General features: G+C 45.1%; 1 protein-coding gene across 1 annotated transcript in view; it reads left to right on the plus strand.

Moving 5' to 3' along the window:
• The window catches only part of KIF5C (kinesin family member 5C), a gene marked incomplete at its 5' end in the record, with an annotated part of 175,549 nt that overhangs the window by 66,020 nt on the left and 90,617 nt on the right, over positions 1–18,912 (plus strand). The window contains 5 exons of the mRNA XM_082630257.1: positions 3,865–3,938; positions 10,852–10,956; positions 16,169–16,217; positions 16,485–16,540; positions 17,223–17,310. Of these exons, the coding sequence (XP_082486383.1) occupies positions 3,865–3,938; positions 10,852–10,956; positions 16,169–16,217; positions 16,485–16,540; positions 17,223–17,310 (372 nt within the window). The remainder of the gene's footprint in view (positions 1–3,864; positions 3,939–10,851; positions 10,957–16,168; positions 16,218–16,484; positions 16,541–17,222; positions 17,311–18,912) is intronic.

Consider the following 18,912-nt stretch of genomic DNA (forward strand, 5'->3'; position numbering starts at 1 on the left):
ATGGACCACATTGCAAAATGACAGGGGTAGGAATGGTGGTGGGGAAGGGGAGAGAGGAGAGAACGGAGACTGGGTTCCAGAGCTGAAGGGTGGTGCTGGCTGTCTGCCGATAGTGAGATATACTTCCATTCTGAAGACGCTGCACGCCCTCACCTGGGCACAGTGGCTGTCCTCGACTGGTGGGGCCAGTATCCTGGTTGGCCTCTGGCATTCGGCAGAACAGTCTCTGCATTCTCTGGGCACTGTCTGCCTGAGTAGTGTGGTTGGCTGGCAAGAGCCTTAGGATTCCAAGCCAGGGATGAGTTGCAGCCACTATTGCCAGGGGCTCTGGTGCCACGACCAGGCCACTGTTTCACCTGGAGGGTCGATAGGAGGCCCCAGCAGCCTCCTTAGGCACCCTGGTGTGTAGGTGTGATTATGTCTTCCCCAGATTCCTACCTGATAATGGAACTAACTCTTCTGCTGCAGCAAGACCTAGACTCAGAACTAATAAAACCTAGGATGGAAAGCTTGGGTCTGAAGGCTGCACCGGGAAGCAGCAAGTATTTTCAAGGACCCCGTTCCACTCCTCCCTCCCAGGGCTCTTCCCACCCGCTGTGGACTCTCTCTTTTGGGTTTGCTTGGCCGCTGGATGGATGTGTGCTGTGCTCGTGGGGCGCCACTGGCTGTGTGGTGTGAGCTGAGGTCACATCACGCCAGACCCCATCACAAAGAAAGGTTCTGTCCAGCTTGGCTGGTTCCTGGCTCTGTGGCTGTTGTATAGAAACAGTCATTCTGTTATGGTGGAGACTCTGAAACAAATGCTCTCCTCGGCCCCAGGACCTGTCCCTCAGCGTGATGAAAGTGCCTTTCTGTGGGCTGTTTCTGTGAGAGGCAGGTGGGTTGGTTGTGTGTCTCAGTGGCACCGAGCACAGGCCTGTTCCCTCATCTCTCTGTTTGGCGGGTGTCCATCTCCCCGCATCTCAGTGGTCCAGCCCCAGATGCACTTCTGTGCTGCTCCCCCCTCCTGGCCTCTCCTCTCCTCTCATAAGCAAATACAGACTCAACACAAACAAACTCCCCCAGACCTGGAGTTTGGAAGAAAGTAGAGAACACTGGGTTTGAAGAGTTTTCTGTTTTCTTTTAAAATTACCTTCTGATTCAGAATCCAGTTGATAGAGGGTGGCATCAGCCCTGTTCAACCTTGAGCACCAGAGGTAGGTTCTCCAACAACAAATTAATTGTAACATGATTCTGAACACTTTGCAGGCCACACGGGGGAGGGGGAAGGGTAAGCTGGGACGAAGTGAGAGAGTGGCATGGACATATATACACTACCAAATGTAAAACAGATAGCTAGTGGGAAGCAGCCGCATAGCACAGGGAGATCAGCTCGGTGCTTTGGGACCACCTAGAGGGGTGGGAGAGGGAGGGAGGTGCAAGAGGGAGGGGATATGGGGATATATGTGTACGTATAGCTGATTCACTTTGTTATACAGCAGAAACTAGCACAGCATTGTAAAGCAACTATACTCCAATAAAGATGTTTAAAAAAAAAAAAAAAAAGGCCACACGAAGTTTGTCCTAATGGTCTTCTCTTATGTGTTCTCTTCTTCTTAAAAAAAAAGAAACTAAGAAATTGCCCACAGTGTTGAAATAGCAGCAGCAAAGAATCAGGGATTCTCCAAGTAAGAGTCTCATGTGCCTCTCAGCTCTCTACCCCAAACAAGCGATGCTGTCCATGAGCTCTTGTTTGCATATATGTGCCCCAGTGCTTAACCTGAGGGAGTTTGGTGAGCAGTGACTCACTAGGAGTTAGGAGGATTGTGCATTCTCTTAGTGAGGGTGGATTTAGAGGGGTGGACTGAGCCTGGGGGTTGTCTACGGGGCAGAATTCAGATGCCTTGGTCCCATTGCTTCCTGGCGGAGGAAGAAGCAAGTTCTGGGTTTCCTCCCGTCTGCAGAGCTGGGTTCTGAGCTGAGGTTTCTTCAGGGTGGGGCAGTTGTTCAGGGCCGCCTCTGTGTGCAGGTGAATGAGTAGGGTGGCCAGCGGCTGCGATGAGGAACCGAGGGAGCTGGACCCCTGGCCTTGGCTGCTTTCTTCCTGTCCCAGCACCTGAGGTAAGGGGTCGGTCCCAGGCTACTTCCTCCACAGGGACTTAAGATAAGAAAGAAAGCCCTTTCAGTGTGGGGGGAGAGGTTTAGTCTCTAATAAAAAGGAGCTTTAGCGCTGGGATTGTGGCTGGCATTCTCATTGTCTGGAGTTGTTTGTGCCGTGGATATGTAGAATTTTAAAACAACAACCAAGGGTGGAGACCACTTTCTTTGGGTCCCTGAAAGCCTGTCACATTTGTGGTTGTGTAGAAGCTCTCCACTCCGGCCACCATTTTCAGACTGTAGAAATCCTTTCTCTGGGCAAGTTGGCATTTTTGAGAAAACTGAAGCTTGAACCTCCAACCCTTACCCTGTAGTCTTCAAGTTTTTGCTTCCCCCGTTACCAGGGAAACCATTACCAGAAGTTGGATATACGTGTGAACATTTTCTCTCTCTCAATATAGCTTGACACAAACTCTTGAGGGCTGCCAGGATTAAAAAAAAAAAATCCTGCCACTTAGGTTTTCTTTTTTTAGCTACCCGAGGAAAAATCCTGCTTTCTTTTCTGATCCCAGTTCACACTCCAAAACCTCAGACCAGTACAATGTGTATTAAAATTTTTTTAAAAGAACCAACAAAACAACAGAAACTAACCAGTGTCATAAAGTTGAGAGAGACCAAAAAAGCAAACAAACCAACCTAATCAGGGCCTGAAATAGATGGAGCTGATTGCCTGGCTTGATTTTTCTGTAAATGGCCTTGGAGAGAACACCCCCTTATGGGGCTCCTGTCCCCACCCCTCTGTGCTTTTAGGAATGAGGACTTCCTCCCTTTATATAGAGATGGTGGGTCAGGGAATATTAATTATGCATCATTCCGCTTTCAGTGATGTTTATGTGGATGAAGTAGGATCGAGGGAAATGAGCACTAAATATATTTTAATCACCTTTGCTGCTTTGAAAGAGTTCCCACAGATAGACGTCAGCTCATAGCAGCGTCAGTCCATCTGTCCACACGCCTCCCCTCATCCCTGGGTGAGAGAGAGGGAAGTGGCCTGCAGCGTGTGGCACAGTCTGATTCTTGTGTAACTAAAAGAAATTCCCGATGCTCTGGGGCCAGGGTCATCTTGCTAGCACAGTCACTGAAAAAACAGAGGCCCTAAATTCTAGTCAGGGCCCAGTTGGTTTCTGGGCTGATCGGATTGTCACCATGTGTCTCAGTTTACAGAGTGGGACCCTGTTGCCCCAGCTGTGGCGTAGCTCTGCTCTGAAGGGGCTTAGCGCGGCCTTCTCAAGAAACCTCCCCAAGGAGCCCGACTGGGCCAGGGTTTAAACCGACCCAAATCAGATCTTCAGGAGAGAAATCCTATTCTACACCTCACTCCAGAGACTCAGGGCACGATAATGTTTTGGGTTTTTTTTTCCCACCTCAACTGATCTGAAGAGATCAACGTGGAGAAGAAAACTCAAGTACCTTTCTACTAAAAAGAAAGTATACTGCTCGATACGTGTTTCGATTTTGATATTACCAGCAGAAAGTGTGTCTGCCTCCTTCTTCATTAATATATTCTGTAGCCATGTGAGTCCATTTCTTTTTATTTTGTGGAGTAGTGGAGGCCCTCATTCCTGCTTTTATCTCACAATTCTACTTAAAGTGCAAATGGAGTTGAAATACATAATTTGTGTGAAAAATGAGATGGGCCATTTGGAAAATGTAATTCGAAAACAGGCAACCAGCACTAGCATGCAATCAAAGTAATGAGTTAATCTTAATTTTTTTTCTTGCTCACAGATGTCCTTGAGGGTTATAATGGGACGATTTTTGCGTATGGACAGACATCATCAGGAAAAACGCACACCATGGAGGTAAGGTTGCAGCGTGCTGTTTACACACGTCGTCTCTGAGATGACTGAACGGAACTGGTGCTTTCAGCAAAATGCAAGGTGCATGCGGCGTTTTGACTGGGTAGTAGATGGTTAAGGGATGGTTATGTTTGTGTCACAATTGTTTATGTCTTTGAGAGTTTTAAAAAATATTGTTGAGTAATAAAATCTCAGTAGTTCAGTATTTTAAAAAATCCTTTGTTGATAGCTCTGACAAAATAGGAATAATAAATTCTATTTAAAATAATCATCGATAAGCTAAACAGTGGTGTGAGTATCCCTGTGGACTGCCGCCCCAATCTTACTGAGAAAGTCTGCTGTGAAAACCACTTAGTCTAAGAAGGGCCTCTGGGGAGGCGAGTCTCTTCTGAATAAATAAAAAATGGTAGGTCAGAGGTTGAGAGAAGTTGGCTTGTGGACCAAATGCAGCCCACAGACATATTTTTGTTTGATCTGCACAGTGTTTTTTGGGGGGGTTTTTTGTTTGTTTGTTTGTTTTTAATTGCAGGCAGTATTTAAAATGGGATGGTTTCAAACAATTCTAAGTGTCCAACTTTGGTTGAAAATGCTGAAGATCTAGCAACTCTGGGTGAAATTTCACCATAATATCAAGTATAAGCTTCACTGGAGCAGTGCTGTTCATTGTCTTGTTCACCTTTATACTCACATTGCTATTGTGTGGGACCGTGGTCGTCACCTAGGAAGGCTTCAATCAAGTATTTGTGAAAATGATAGCCTCATGGTGACCCTGGCTGACCCATGTTTGTGGGGCTGGGCCCTCCAGTGTACCCTAGTCCCCTCCACACACATTGTGAGCAAGTGTTCAGCATCCTTCCTCGCAGACTTACACACCTGGCTTCTCTGTGCACTTGGGGGTGTGACACCAGCTCTAACTGTTAGCCCCGGAGCTCTGTGGCTCCAGGCTGTCTTCCAGACAAGGCGCGCCTGCAGACAGAATTGGTCCCCTTTCCCTCTTCTTTTCCTGCTTTTTGCCATGGATCGGACTCCTATATGGCCTTTGGGGCTGGATAATTCTTCTGAAGGCTGGGCCCACCTGACAGGTGAGGAGAGGTGAAGAGCAGTTATTATAAGAAACGACACAGAGGAAGTTTGGGGAATTCAGCTTACAAGCAGCAGGGTAAGATGAATCCTTAATCCTTCAAGCTTATGTTTTTCATTTACCGTCCCCTCTTGGGAATGTCACTGAGACGCTGCTGCAGAATTGGTTTAGCTTATGAATCATTGCTATTGAAGAAGAGATTTCAAAGGCTCGAGGCTAAAATCCTCAGGGCTCTGATGTTCTGCTCACACCGATTTCAAGTGTGGGGTGTGCCTCTGGGGATCTCATTCCTGTTGTGTTGACTCGCTTCCCCCCACCCCCACCATTTTGCTGGAGACAGAGTGGTTCAGAGATTGTGTGGATTAAAAGAAGAACGAGGTTTATTTGCCACCTTTTCTAGACGGAGCAGGACTGTTTCCTAACACCTGAGCCTTTCCGTCTCTCTTCTCGGCATCTCACATCATACTGCAGTACTCCTTGGAAATGGTGGTACAGGCACGGCCGTCCCCACTCTCCGGCTCTGGCCCCTCGCCTGCCTCTCCTCCTGGGCCCCAGACCCTTAACCTTCTAGGCGCTAGAAAAGCCGCAGTGATATACATTTCCTAAGTTCCACCCACTTCAGTAACCATGGACAGAACCTTCTTCATGGGTCATAAGGCATGGGACAGAGAGAGAGAGAGAGAGAGGGAGAGGGAGAGGGAGAGAGAGAGAGAGATTAAGAGATGGCTTCTCATGAGGAAATCATTCCTTAGTTCTTTGGAAAATTACCAAACAATATACAATACAAAAAATGCAATATTTAAAATCCCCCCACATCTTACAAAATTGCCTCTACGAGTGACCTTTTAAGCTTTGGGATTAATTCGTCTTTGGGAAATACAAAGTGTTTGCTAAATGTCAGAAATTTAAATTGTAAACTATCAAAGGAGAGACCTGTCCCCAGAGTAAAACCTTAGTTTGTGTTTTGTGTGTATGGCAGGGATAGGTGGGTGTGAGGAGATGGCAAAGAGGTATGCCAGCTCTTTCACACTAAAATTGGAGATGTCTTATTAAAAGAGGGCATCGCCAGCCCTCTGTGACTCACGGTGTCAGCCACGCAACTCCTGGAGCAGTGCTGTGGGTCCAGAGGGAACCACGGGACCTAAAGGGAATGGGATTCTGTGCGGGCCACTCTAAAAGTTGCCTAAATTCTGTCTCCTTTCCATCCTTGTCAGTTTTAAAAGGTTGCTAGTAATGAGCTGCTTTTCTTTATCGTGACTTTGAAGGATCACATGCTTAGGCCCACAGGAGGAAGGAGAGGGGTGGCTGTGGGTCCTTTCCAGCACCTTCTCACCCCCTACACACACTTCATCTGGCTCTTTCTGTTGGGTGATTTTAGGTTGGAGAAAAGGTAGGGGATATTTTAGAGGAAAACAGAGGAAAGGAGGAACCCCAAGCTGAAATCCAGAGACTGTAGGAGACCAGGAAACCCAAGATCCTGAAATGCAATTAAATTAAAAAAAACCCCGCAGGGCTCTCACCATCTGAAAGGAGGATTTTCTGTATTCGGCATTACACATTGTGATCCTTTAAAGGCTTTTTGCAAGGGGCTGTTAACTCCCTGAATGGACAGCGCTGTCACATTTAAAAGCTGTTTTTCATTTTAATCCCCTCCGTTTTGGGTCTGACATCTAATGGTGATTCCATACCTTCTCCTGAGGGGAACAAACAGATGAGCCGACATAAAATTGGAAACATTAGCTTCTGAAAATGGCGCGTTTCAGGCGGATTTTCACTGCAAAGAGGAAATACTTGGCAGTGTTGGTGCTAAGCTCCATAGGACCCTTGGTGCACTGGGCCCTGGCTGGGCTCTGGTGGGCAGCGCTCAGGGGAGGGTTGGAAGAGAGGTCCCTGGGTGCCGGCTGCCCGGGGAAGAGAGGGCTGGGCCTTTGTTCAGCGCGGGAGGCTGGGAAGGGCTTCTCTCGGCCCCGTGCCTCACTTTGTGGCCCTCTTCTGCACACGGATTTAGATGGATGGAGACACGCAGTGTTTTTCCTTCTGCCCAAAGGGACACCTGGAGGCCCTGGAAGGGTGCAGGCTGCCCTGGTGCGAGGAGTTGCCAAGTGATTTTTAATGAGCCTGTCTGAGTGCATTGGTGCTCTTGCGCTGACAGGCCCCCTGCTCTCCCATCTTAAGTGTTTCAGGAAACCCTGTCCTGCTTGGGAGGCTGAGGCGGCCACTGGGGCTGGAACAAAGGGAGTCTTGTTCCATGGCCAGTGGCCTGGGTCTGCTTTCTGCTTTCACATGTGCTCCGAGAAGGCCACCTTCAGAAGTGGGAAAAGTTGGTTTTTTTGTTTTTTTGTTTTTGCAGTACGTGGGCCTCTCACTGTTGTGGCCTCTTCCGTTGAGGAGCACAGGCTCCGGACGCGCAGGCTCAGCGGCCATGGCTCACGGGCCCAGCCGCTCCGCGGCATGTGGGATCTTCCCAGACCGGGACACGAACCCGCGTCCCCTGCATCGGCAGGCAGACTCTCAACCACTGCGCCACCAGGGAAGCCTGGGGAAAGTTTTTGAAGAGGATTATACAGGATGCAGGCATTAAAATGTCTCTTCTTTTTGCTTTATGGGAGAAACAAGATGATGGAGTTGGACATTCCACTTGAGTCCATCCCTGATCCTCCAGCTGACTAAACCTGTCGTTGTTCTCTCAGTTCCTACCTTTGTTCTGTTACTCCCATCTCCTCTCCTCTACCCACATCCTCTTTGTCCATCCTTAATCTTACTCATCCCTCAGGATTTGGTGTCTCTCAAGGAAGCCATCCGTACGTATCACCCCAGCTGGAAGGGACTTTTCTGTTCTCTGAGTTTCTATAGCTCTTTGCCTCCTGACCACCTTTTATTGCCTGAGGTGACTGTTTATTGTATGTGTACATGTGCATTTCATTTGCAAAGCAGTCAACATAGATGCAGTGAAGACCTTTCTGGAATACCTCTCTGTCCCATACACACACCACACACATCCGTCCTCACCACACACATACCCCACACCCCTCCACGCCACACACCCACCACACATCGACAGCCCTGCACACACATCCACATGCCACTCACACCCACACACTGCACACACCACGTATACTGCAGATACACACACTACATGAACACACAGCCACAGCACACCCAAACTACATATATCACCACCACAGAAATCAGCACTACACACACCTACATGACACACATCCACACCACACACCACACATCCACACACTACACACCATGTACATTAACCCTCCCCCCCCCACACACACAGATTGTTTTGGCAGCCTTGGTTTACTGAGCATAAAGGCCCTCACCACTCTTGGGGTTATGAGCTAGAGCAAGCATCCCAGCCCCTAAACCTGGGGTAGACTTGGGCGTCACTCTGTCACTGCGGGGATGGGGTATTATTAGGTGTTCTCCAAATGAACGTGTGCTCCTTCTCACGTGATTTTCGGGTTGGGTCTTCAGGGCAACAAAACAGGAAGTGTCCAGATTCATCCTGGCTCTGCCTTGATTCTTACCCTGCCAGAGGCAAACAAGGGATGTCAATACTTGTGTACACCCAGAATCAATTGGAAGATAAATCCGTTGAAAGGGAAAGCATCTAGGGAAACAGATTTGAGTCAATTATAAATGATTTTTAGATTATTGATCATTCTTCTTTGGCTGTGGGCCACTGAAGAGAAGCTAAAGGATTATGATGAATTATTAAAGAGCTCTGGGTGGCAGTGTAGAGGGCACACTTTGGACCCTCTTGAGTCAGATTGGCCCAGTCATGTCGCATTTGACTGTTTTCACTGTAGGTACCATTTCTGCCAGCAAATTCCATAGTCCAGAGCAGGTGGGGTCCAATATTTGATTTGTTACTTTTTTTTTTTTTTTTTGCGCTACGCGGGCCTCTCAGTGTTGTGGCCTCTCCCGTTGTGGAGCACAGGCTCCGGACGTGCAGGCTTAGTGGACATGGCTCACGGGCCCAGCCGTTCCGCGGCATGTGGGAGCTTCCCAGACCGGGGCACGAACCCGTGTCCCCTGCATCGGCAGGCGGACTCTCAACCACTGCGCCACCAGGGAAGCTCCATTAGAGATATATATTAATGGTTTGGGGTGGAAACATGTTTTCAGACTCTTCAAGTCAAGTAAACCCCAGCAGCTTCTTGCGAGAATGTATCATGAGCTGAATAATAACATTTATTGTCACTAAGCACATTATATATACTGTGTAATTTAAATTCTACAGTAATTCTATGCAGTAGATACTATACCAAGTATCATAAGCAGTGGGAGGAAATACATATGCACTGGCCACCCTGCCTTTAGGGATTGTACAGTTAAACTAAAAAACAATAGAAACACATCAAATGATTTAGGGTCCTTAGCAGATGAGGCATTCCAGAAGAGTACCTGTTTTCTGAGTAAGAGCCAGAGGCCAGATGTGTCTGAATTCGGCTTTTCTCTTGCTTTGAACAGAGTGGAAGGTCGGGAATCAGGTGCGTGAAGGAGGACTCATAATGGAAAGTGCTTTGTGGCCTGTAGTCAGTGCCAGGGTTCATGCAACTTCTTGCTTTTGGTGACTCAAATGTTGGCTCAGAAGTCATCTTGTTAGAGAAGCACCAGGCAGTGAACCTCTGAAAGAAAAAGAGGACTTGATTGAGGAAAACAAAGCAGATCTTGCAGGTATTGGGCAGATTTTGAACAAAGATGTATGAGTCAAAGTTGTAAAGGCTGTTGAGCATCCCTGGAAAACTAAAGAGCAGACTGGCTTTGCTTCCAGTTCCATTTCTTCCTAGAGTTTTAGAACTTCTGAAAGGCATGTGTAATTCTCTGGGGAGACAGTTGCTGGCAATCACTTTAGACGTGTGTTTGTATGCCAACGGGTTGTTTAACCTGTGATGGAACTTCTAAGTGTTCCTTTGGTGTGGGCATGAAGAAGGGTCTCTGAGAGTTGTGCACCGAGGTCCTTGCTAAGCCTGTTGCTTGAAACACTTCTAGAACTCTTCTTTAGGAATTGCTTTCAGGTCCTATGCTGTCTCTTTTTGAAGCTCTTCAGAGGTGGCAAATTCTGGATCTTGAAAATGGATTTAGTGATAGTCCAAATAACAGAAACATTCACCTATCCATCCACACCTTAGGTAAAATGAATAGAAATGGAAAAAGGCAGGGAAAGAATAAGAGAATATTTTATAAGCAGATTTATGTATTAGAAACAGTCAAAAATTATTTGGAACAGTTTGGGCTGGGAATTACAGATTTTAAAAAGAAATTGATAAAATGGATTTTCTTGATTGGTGTGTAAAGTGCTACTGAAGGTATTTCCAGAATAAGTTTCTTAGAAATTTTTGAGCAATGATGATGTGAATGAAACTGTATTTATCAGCTCTCAAGGTGATTTCATTAAGGCAGATTAACTTGGATTTGTAGGTTCTGGTCAGTTTGTAAAATTTCCAAAACAAAGCCCACATTTAGTATGTTACAGTCACACATGTAACCTCATTCTTTCTCCCTTTCTCTCCTTCCTACCCTCCTTCCTACCCACACACTCGCCCACATACACACTGATCTGCTGCCCGCAGTGACAGCACGAGGGGATATTGGGGGACTTCAAGGCCAGCAGGACATGCTCTCCCCTGCCTGGTTGAGTTACGCTAACTGTTGGTCTGTTGGCAGGTCGGGTAGATCTCCTAGGGAGCAGGCAGTCCTGCGTGGTGCTCCCTGTTCCACGGAGTCCTGTTTAAGAAGCCCAGGTTCGGTCCCTTCTCTCTCTCTCACGTGTCGCCCAGCACTCTTTAGCTCCCTGTGTTTGTCTTTTTCACTCACTAGGGGAAGCTACATGACCCTCAACTCATGGGCATCATCCCAAGGATCGCACACGACATCTTTGACCATATCTATTCCATGGACGAAAACCTGGAGTTCCACATCAAGGTAAGTGCTATTATTGAGTCCCAAGAGAAGAAACTGAGCCCCAAATCATGTTTCTTTGCTTTTCTCTTTTATGTATACATAGAAGATTTTATCTAATTTAAATGACATTCCTGTGATCAGCAGAACCATATTTATTAGTTAATGACTCAGGCTAATACTGAGGAAATACTGAGATAAGTAAAAGCCCTTTTTAGGATGGGATCATCTTGGTAGTTGTCTGAATTCTACCCTTTACCCTGTGGATTTCTGTAGGTCTGACTGGCCTGTGTCCATGATTGGGTGAGGACAGCATTTCTCAAAGTGTGTTCCATGGAATACAATCCCTCATGTTATTACTCAGTGGGCTACAATGGAAAAGGCGTATGTGGTCAAATTAGCTGGGAAAATGCTTTGTTGAACAATGTTAAACTTAGCCCAAGCTTAAATATGCTAATGTGTACTGCAGTTCTGCAAAGTGGACATGTACTATATTACATTTCCTATCTCATTTGACTGTGGACATACTTTACCCTTCTTGGAGGATGACAGACTAGTATTTTGAGGAGCGCATTCTGAGAAATGTTAGGAAAGGGAATTCTTTTCCTCCTTGTTTTTGTTTTTCAAACCTATGTTCTGGCTTAAATTTGAATTGAAAGAGATTTCTACTCTCAACTATAGCTGTGAATTCATAACATTTGGTAGAAGGGGTATATTCATTGGAACGCCTTTGTTTGCAAGTGACTGAAAGCTACTTGTTTAAGCAAATAGAGGAAGTTGTTATAAGATACAGAATCTGACAGCAGGCATGGGGGCGGGGAGTTGTGGAGAAGTAAGAAATCCAGGCTCTGCTTTTCCTATTTTTTTTTAACTTAAAAAAAATTGCGATATAGTTCACATACCATAAATTTAACCTTTTTAAAGTGTACAGTTTGATGGTTTTTAGTATATTTTCAAAATTGTACAACCATGATCACTATTTACTTCCAGAACATTTTCATTACCCCCAAAAGAAACTCCATCTCCATTACAGTCCCCACGTTTCTTAATTTCTTTAATCCCCACCCTCTTGCTTAATTTCTTTCCCTTGTTCCAGACCATCTTTCTCTTTTCTGTGTATGGGAAAGAGGGTGCATGGCAGCTTCTGCTCTACATTCCCTTATTTCCAATTCCTCATTCCCCTGGGGAGGGGCCCATTGGCCCAGCCTCCAGTAGGTACCCCCCGCCCCCAGCTCCGATGAGCTGTGTCCAGGATGCACGTGGCTGGTAGGGTCCCCGCCACAGTGACTGGGGACGGGGTTCACAAGGAGGTGGAGGAGAAAGGGGCAGTTAGCAGACTTGGAGGTGAGCAGATCAACCAAGAGGCTGATCATCCTTGAAGGCTGGGACCCAAGTGCCTAGGCCCATCATTTTAGAGGTGAGAAACTAAAGTTCAAAGATATAGAGCCAGATGGCCAGAGTGACATGTCCTCGGCAGAGTTGAGATTTATTGATTTAATTAATTAATTTTTGGCTGCGTTGGGTCTCCGTTGCTGTGCGCGGGCTTTCTCTAGTTGCGGTGAGCGGGGCTACTCTTTGTTGCAGTGCGCGGGCTTCTCACTGCGGTGGCTTCTCTTGTTGCAGAGCACGGGCTCTAAGCGCACGGGCTTCAGTAGTTGTGGCTCGCGGGCTCTAGAGCGCAGGCTCAGTAGTTGTGGCACGTGGGCTGTGTTGCTCTGTGGCATGTGGGATCTTCCCGGACCAGGGCTTGAACCCGTGTCCCCTGCATTGGCAGGTGGATTCTTAACCACTGCGCCACCAGGGAAGCCCCAGAGTTGAGATTTAGATTCTTGATCTGACCAACCCCACGTGCAGTACCTGTTCCATTATATTAAATTTCCACCTTTACTTATTTCTGCTGTGTACCTTCCCCAAATTATATTTAAACAAGTCAGAAACTGTTTGCCCAATTATAAAGTACATCCAGCAAATCTTTTTCTTTACAGCTCCTTTTGTTGGCTGAAGCCAGCTTCTCCTCCTTGCTAGAGTTTTTTATATCTGAGGATACAGACACTTGTTGCTTTGATGGGATCAAGATTTAGGAGCTTAGTGCATCTTTAAGGCTGTTTGCATAGAAATACCTTAAACCACTATAGGGCTCTTATGGGATAATCCTGGAGTAAGATGTTAAACCAATTATTGCCCTCAAAATAAGGTCTCATATTAGAATCTTATTAAGATAAAAATAGCCCCAGCATGAAGGGGAAGGAGAGGAGGAACAATACTGACGTCTAGGGTTGAATTTTACAGTCCAGTTTCCTGTCCTGCATTTGTAGTTAGGCTGTCTTATTTCACAAATAATAATTGTAAATGAGCAAGTTAGTTATTGACTGCTTCTTATTTTGAACTGAGTAGTGACAGGCTTAATCAAGAAAAAGAGGTTTGATTAAGGCAATATTGAAAATCTGTTCCTTAAAGTGAGTCTCACAGAGGCTTTATTTATTTATACATATTTATTGGAGTATAATTGATTTACAGTGTTGTGTTAGTTTCTGCTGTACAACAAAGTGAATCAGCTATATGCATACATATATCCCCATATCCCCTCCCTCTTGCATCTCCCTCCCACCCTCCATATCCCACCCCTCTAGGAGGTCACAAAGCACCAAGCTAATCTCCTGTGCTATGCAGCAGCTTCCCACTAGCTATCTGTTTTACATTTGGTAGTGTATATATGTCCATGCCACTCTCTCACTTCGTCCCAGCTTACCCTTTCCCCCACCCTTACCCCTGCACCACCCCCCGCCCCCATGCCGTGTTCTCAAGTCCATTCTCTATGTCTGCGTCTTTATTCCTGTCCTGCCCCTAGGTTCTTCATAACCATTTTTTTTAAGATTCCATATATATGTTAGCATACAGTATTTGTTTTTCTCTTTCTGACTTACTTCTCTCTGTATGACAGTCTCTAGGTCCATCCACCTCACTACAAATAACTCAATTTCATTTCTTTTTATGGCTGAGTAATATTCCGTTGTATATACGTGCCACATCTTCTTTATCCATTCATCTGTCGATGGACACTTAGGTTGCTTCCATGTCCTGGCTATTGTAAATAATGCTGCAATGAACACTGTGGTACATGACTCTTTGAATTATGGTTTTCTCAGGGTATATGCCCAGTAGTGGGATTGCTGGGTTATATGGTGGCTCTGTTTGTAGTTTTTTAAGGAGCCTCCATACTGTTCTCCATAGTGGCTGTATCAATTTACATTCCCACCAACAGTGCAAAAGGGTTCCCTTTTCTTCACACCCTCTCCAGCATGTATTGTTTGTAGATTTTTTGATGATGGCCATTCTGAGCGGTCTCACCGAGGTTTTAAATATTATTTCTGAACATGCTTTCTCCTAGTGCCAAACAATGCTTATTTATTTTTCTTCCATCTAGTTTTACAAAGTACTTGAGGTGATAAAAATAACAAAATTCAACCCCCCACCCCAAAGCAACCACTATCTGCTATGGTAAAAAGAAACTAATAAATCAGAATTCTCTTTCTACTTATATTAGATTATAGATTATTAGATTCTAATTGCCAGATTTCCTAATATCTAGTTCACAACCGGTCTTTGGATGTCATTAATTTTCTCTGTAACCTATGGAAATAAGGGCACAAGCTTAAGATCTCAAAGATAACAGGAAAGTCTTAATGAAGACCAGACAATTCTGAAATACATAGAATGGGTTGGAACCAGGGTTGAGTGGGCTGCAGAAGGGCTGGGTTAGAAATGTCTAAGGTTAGAGGCCAAGCAGACCCTAGGATTCCAGCCACAGGGAGAGGTTTCCAGAGCAGTAGGTCTTGCAAAGGTCAGGTAGTTGTATCTATGACAGAGAGGGTCAGTGACAGGGCTGTTTGACAGACATTCAAGGATGCAGAGGTTGTTAGGGAGAGGATGCTCAGCTACAGATTCCAGGGTTTGAAGCCAGGACCCCAGATCTCAGAGAAACGAGGCACCAGGATGTTCCAGGCTGAGACACGGACAAAAGATAATGAAACAGGGCTGAGCAGGGTTGGGACTAGTGCTGGGTTAGGGAGTGTTCACCTTCCCCTGCCTCGAGGCAGGGCTGGTCCAGAGCTGGGATGTAGGGGTGAGATTTCACAGGTAGAGTTACATCCCAACTTTACAACTACTTTTCAACTTTTAAAACACCTTTTTGGCTCAATCCTCTGTTTACATTTCAAAAAAAAAACAAAAACCCATGAACTCGAGGGAGAGGACAGTTGATCTGGTCTGCAGAAGGCAAGTGTAGACAGTACAGAATCCTAGAGGGAATTTTTGATATCATCACATTGAATGGCTTCATTTGACAGATGGGAACGTTGAGGTCTAGGGTCTTGGTTACTTGTGAATTAAATCTCCAAGATCACGTATCCAGTTAAAGTTGTTCTCAGATATCAGGCTGAGATAAGATAAGAATCACCTGGGGAGTTTAGAAGCGGATTCCTAAATCCTATTCTTGGAGATTCTGATTCAGGAGGATTGCAGTAGGGTTCAGGGCAATTTAAACAGACGCTATGGGAGATGCTGATATAGGCAGTGCTGGGACTGAAGTTTGAGAATAACTAATTGGAAGGCGTCCTTTCCCTCTCACAGTCTAGTTGTGTTTCATTAAATTGCGTTTTGTTCAAATCCTTCCTGGACTCCCCAAAGCTGGCCACTATCACCAGCTCTCTCCCTGTTACTGTTCTGTAGTTCCAAGCAAACTGCCCTTATCCCCCTCCCCACCTTCTTCATGTGAATGTTTGGAACATGCTCCCTCCCTGGTCTGAAGAGGCTGTTAATGTCATGCCTGAGGTGAGGTCTACTGATTTTTGACAGTTACTTGCAAAGGACATGTTCTGTTCTAGCTGTTGTCATACCTAGAAGTTTGCTTGGTGCTCATCTAAGGTCAAAAGGTAGAGTCTTCCTATAAGGCTGTCTAGCACAGGATGTAAATAACACCTGGCTGGAAGTGAAGGGAACTCTGATGTGGGGATGGAGAGTGGCCCATTGAGCAGGGACTTGTAGAGCAAGCTGACAAGCAGGAAGCAGGAGGCCAGGGGAGTGGGCTGGAGCTCTGCCCTCTAGACTCTGAATCTTCACTTTGTAGACCTCTTCTTACTCTTCGTGGCATAACAAAAAGCTTTTACAAGTTCTAATAATGATGTTTTTGAAATACAGGGTGGCATTTCTGTTTCAAAATCAATTTGTTTTTAATCAGGTTTCCTATTTTGAAATCTACCTGGACAAAATCAGGGACTTACTCGATGGTGAGTAACCCGAATTCTTGTCTTTTATTTGTTCTGTAACTAAAGTCCAGAAAGGTTGGCATGATTTACAGCACTTCTGCTTAAGGAATTTATAGGGATGTTCTATTGCCTTCAGGCTATCTGCTTATTCTCAGCCAAAGCTTTAACTTGAGTCATTGCAAAGTGATTAGATTTACCTATCTTCTCTAACAATTTCTATTTTTTCTCCAATACAGGGTCTTTAACTTTTGTTTTCTTCTTTGCATGTCATCATCATGATCTCTGTAGTATCCAAGACAAACTTGGCTGTTCATGAAGATAAAAACAGAGTCCCGTACGTAAAGGTATGAGGAAAACTTGATTGATGATGCAATTGATTTCTCTCCAGTCACTGTCATAATTATTACATAAGATGCCCAGAATATTACCTAAAAAGTGCATATAGATATTTAATCATGTTCCTTATATTTAATATTCATCTGGTTAAAAAAACTGACTTTTAATTTCTTCAGTTATTTCTATGTAAGTATATCACAGATGTCAAATCACATGAGGTAAGAACTGGAGAACTGAACATTTATTATTCACATTTAAAGAGGCTCTGGCATTGAGTACATTTGTTCATACTTTGCACTTAGGAGAAACCTGTCATAGCGTTATGTCTACGACTTCAGTATCTAATTAAAGTTGGTGGCTAGATTGAAAGGCAAAGCAAGATTTCATCCATTTCTTTTTCCGTCATTGGTTTCCTTCTTTATTTTCTGTCTCCACTGCTGATGAGTATGGATATGTACTTAAAATCTGGCATTTATTTTATGGTTTACTTCTGTGTTTCCTAGCGTTTGCTCAGACTTCTTTTTAATGTACACTGCAAAGCCTAGGTGAGGAGGAAAAGTTGTTGGGTCTACAGTGCAGCCTTTCTCTGGATTGACAGCTCTAGAAGAGAAGTGGGAAAATGTCTAGCTGTTTCAAAGTCATGTTGCTTTTCAGTTTTTCCATGACCAACCTGATCTGGCTGTCTTGCAGGGGTGCACCGAGCGGTTTGTGTCAAGCCCGGAGGAGGTCATGGACGTGATAGATGAAGGCAAAGCAAACCGCCACGTGGCTGTAACGAGTAAGCCTGGGGTGCTGTTTCCTCCCCTCTAACTTAGGACACAAACGTCTGCCAACCAACCAGGTTGGGTGGGGGTAATGAGGTCCAAATGGAATAATGCAGGGGAAGGCGGTTGTAAAGCAGTTTCTGGCACTCAAAACACAGGGGTGTAAGCAGTACCAGCGGGCCTGGGCAGGTCCTGGGAAACAGCGCCTCCTGCTGTCCAGGGGCCTGTTGGAAATGTCTGGTGACACTCACTGACTGGGCCCTGGTAACAGCCTAAGCCTGAACACTGGGGTAAACAACCAACCAACCAACTAAAGGGGGAAGAAAGTAAGCTTCTAAGTTCATTTATTTTAACTATGTTATTGTTTAAAAAAATCCAAACCAACAGATTCTATAGGCCAGTCATACGCATGGAAAGAAACCATGTTAGATTTCTGCCCTTTGTAAACAAGGAAAAGAAAGACATGGAGGAACGGGAGCTTGACTGTAAACTTTGTGATGCCTTGTTGGTAACAAACATAGGTCAGCTGGTTTACCTTGCGATGTCTTCCTCGGCCCGTCTCAGGGAAGCAGGTCACATGGTGTTAGAGCAGCAGAGTTTCCATGAAAAGATGGGGGCTATCTGTCTTTTTCAGATGAGATGTGCACAGATGAGAGTGAGTTCATGTGAAGAGGACTTGAAAGAATGAAGGATTTCTAACTTTTTTTTTTAATACTTATTTATTTGGCTGCGCCGGGTCTTAGTTGCGGCAGGTGAGATCTTTTAGTTGCGGCATGCAGGCTCTCAGTTGCAGCACGCGGGATCTAGTTCCCTGACCAGGGATCGAACCCAGGCCTCCTGCATTGGGAGCACGGAGTCTTAGCCACTGGACCACCAGGGAAGTCCCTGAAGGATTTCTAGCTTTGAAGAGAGAAAAATGTCTGGGGAGGGCATGTGGGCAATGCAGTGTTTCTTAACATATTTTTCATAATATCTTCAAGGTGCTGACATTAAGAAAGAGAGTCAGCTTGCTTTGTTTGATCTGAATGAGTAGACCACCCAAGATTGTTGAAGCTACATGGAGGCAGATTTTAACCTTTCACAAGAAGAACTCTAGTCCCTAATGCTGCCCCAAGTAAAGCCTGCTACCTGGGGAGGTAGTGAGTTCCCCGCATGGTGTAGAAGAGATTCAAGCTTTGCTTGGTTGACTGGTGCTATGATCCTTTGATCCAGAACTGTAATTCTCAACTGTTTCCCTACCCCCACAAATGTATCAGATGATATTCATATACATGGCAAGTTTCATAGGTGAGCCTAGACCTGTATACAGTGTAGGTTAAACTCTACTTCTTTCTCTTCTGCTTATGCGCATATAGGAAAGAATGTAAGACTGATATTCTTATACTAATAGCATCTCTCATTTGTAAAGAAGTTTTTCACTGTTTCTTAAGTTACTGTTAGTTATGAATTATTCATGACATACCTGAAAGTCCATCTTGGCCCCCTGGTTCAGAACTGTTGGTCCAGAACATTACTATCTTTCTTATCATTCTGGTAAGTTTTTTTTTTTATTTTGTTACATTATGCATAACATAAAATTTACCATTTTAACCACTTTTAAGTGTACAATTTAGTGG

The sequence above is a fragment of the Mesoplodon mirus genome (assembly GCF_964341445.2).
Source record: "Mesoplodon mirus genome assembly, chromosome: 8".
NCBI lineage: Eukaryota > Metazoa > Chordata > Mammalia > Artiodactyla > Ziphiidae > Mesoplodon > Mesoplodon mirus.